This window comes from Athene cunicularia, assembly GCF_003259725.1.
Source record: "Athene cunicularia isolate RWA chromosome 13 unlocalized genomic scaffold, athCun1 chr13_part1, whole genome shotgun sequence".
Taxonomy (NCBI): Eukaryota; Metazoa; Chordata; class Aves; order Strigiformes; family Strigidae; genus Athene; species Athene cunicularia.
The window spans coordinates 13594513-13596860 of record NW_020799117.1 but is presented as its reverse complement, the minus strand read 5'-3'; the positions used below and the strand labels follow the sequence as shown (position 1 = coordinate 13596860).

Here is a 2348-nt window from a genome sequence, read left to right as displayed (position 1 = left end):
GTACCACATGGAAAGGGAGCCAGGACAGGAGAAACACCACGCTCACCACTAAGAGCATCTTGATGGTTTTCAGCTTTCTTCTTGGGACAATATTCCTTGTCCTTCTGACAGCCCTGCCGTCAAAGCCTGTTCTCCAGATGTACATGATGAGCCGGTGGTAGAAGAGGATAATGAGGCTGGCTGGGATCAGAAAGACCACCAGGAGCTGGGTGATACTGTAGGCAACTCCTTGCCAAGACCCGTGGGGGGAAAAAGGGGCAGCGGTGGTCACTGCTGGAGCCATAGAAGAAGAAATCCAGTGCCGCAAATCCTGTGCCCAGGAGCCAAGAGGCCAGAATCATCTTCTTGGCTTTCTCCCTGAAGACTTTGAAGGTTGGGGGGTAGACGACGGTGTAGAAGCAATCAACACTGATCCAGAGGAGCATGTTTACCTGGACTCCAGGGGTAAGGTACTGCACGTACCTTACCAGCTTGCAGGTGACGTTCCCCAGTACCCACCTGCCGTAGGCCAAGTGGAGCAGCATGACGGGCACGCTTGCGACGCTGAGGAGAAGGTCTGCGCAGGCCATGGCGACAAGAAAGTGGTTGGGGGTGGATTGTGTCCTCCTGCTGTGGTGGATCACTAAGCAAAGGAGGGAGTTTCCAAGATGGAAACCAGCCACAGTGCTGCCCAAAGCATGCTGGCTGCTGCAATCTCCCACGGCCTCAGGTGATGCTGCAAGGCAGTGTGGTTCCTGGTTGAGCTGGGTGCCACGGGGGACCCCATCCCCTTGTAGGCAACAGGAGGGATGTTGGGTTTGGGGTAGCTCTTGTTCTGCAGCAGGAGCAGCAAGGTAGGCATGCTGTTACCCATGCTGTGGGCAACCATGGCCACATCTTTTGCTCAGGCTGCAGAAAGAGGGAAGAGAGAAGGTTGTGTGATTTAGCAAGCGTGTTTGAAAAGCCTACCCTAACCAATGAAAGATAATTTCAAGTGGTGGATGTGCTGCTTCAAGCAGCAGATTTGAGAGAAATGGTCTGCAATTTACGGAGAAACTGTCTGCTAGAGCAGAGGCCGTGAAGTTTCAGGCAGGCCTTTCTGAATGGCCTGGCTACTTTGGGACAGGCGCTTCTGTCCTCCGAAAGAGAAATGCGCCTTTCAGAGCCAGAGGCTGAGGGGCAGTTTCACCAGTGTCACCAGAGCGTCCTGCAATGGGAGTGAGCGGCGTCTGCCCCACTGATCCCAGGCATGAGCTGTACTGCCCAGGGCTCGTGGAAGTGGCAGAAACCCAGAGCAGCAGTGAGTGTCCCTGCTGCCTCGGCTTGACCAAAATCCCTCAGGTAGGTGAGAGACAAAAGAGCTGTTTCTTCTTCCGAGGGTGGGAGAATGGGAAGAAACGCTTTCCAGCATAATCCCATCTTCCTGGGGAAGGCTGCCAGCAGCCAAACCCTGCTGCCCACCCAAGGGGTTGGTGACACTGTGTTCCTGAGACATGGGGGTAGTGCAGAGCTGCGCGTACCCAGTAGCATCCAACCCTTGGAACACTGGTGTTCCTGTCCCTAAGGTCCCCGAGCCTTTCTGTTTCTGGGCGTCATTTGGGAAGGTAAGCGGGGTCTGGATTGGAAGGCAAAGGAAGGATCAGCACAGTGGAAGAAGGCCTGGCACCAAGCTGGGTGGGCGCTGCTCCCTGTGAAGCCTCCTCAGCCCTTCCAGAGTGGGCAGTTTCATCAGGAGCAGGACGCTGTCTCTCCTAAAGAGTCTGTTCTGAGCATCAGCACTGTCCCCGCACGTCCTGTGTGCGTTATCTCCCTGCCCCACCCTCGGTAGCATTTCCCTCTGCTGCCCTGAGAACAAGGTGGCACGACAACTGCCCCCGAAGCCCTGCAGAAGACATTTTATTCAAGGGCAGCGTTTGCGTTGAGAAGGAAATGTCTGGGGGAGGAGGGCAGTGTGCTCGGGCAGCTGAGCTGGGGGGCAGATTTCCAGCAGCAGAGCCTTGGCTGAACGGTGCCCAGATGTGACTGCCGTCGGCTCCTGAGGATCTCTGGGCTCTGGAGAAAATCCGGGCAGAGGGTGGATGTCCTCACCTGGGTCAGGCACCTGCCAAGCAGCAAGTGTGACTCTTCCCTGCCAAGCCCATCCTCCCCTGAGCTGAAGACCTTGCAGGTCTGTGGGTGAGCCAAGGGGCAGCTGAAGGGTTGCCCCAGCAAGTGACCCCAACACCCAGCATGGAACCTCTGCCCACAGCTGGCTCACGGGGAGGCCCTTGCCCTGCTCTGCCCAGGGACCCGGTCACCTTGTCTTGGCCTCGGGATGTGCCAGCTGTCTGAGCTCAGCAGTGCTCTCCTGGCATGAGCTGCGGCTTTGC

General features: G+C 56.9%; 1 protein-coding gene across 1 annotated transcript in view; it reads right to left on the bottom strand.

The window, feature by feature from the left end:
* The window catches only part of LOC113485423 (probable G-protein coupled receptor 19), a 1363-nt gene extending 182 nt beyond the window's left edge, over positions 1-1181 (bottom strand). Inside the window, 3 exon segments of the mRNA XM_026858553.1 lie at positions 5-241; positions 243-649; positions 652-1181. Of these exon segments, the coding sequence (XP_026714354.1) occupies positions 5-241; positions 243-649; positions 652-868 (861 nt within the window). The 5' untranslated portion in view covers positions 869-1181.
* Positions 1182-2348: the final 1167 nt, after the last annotated feature.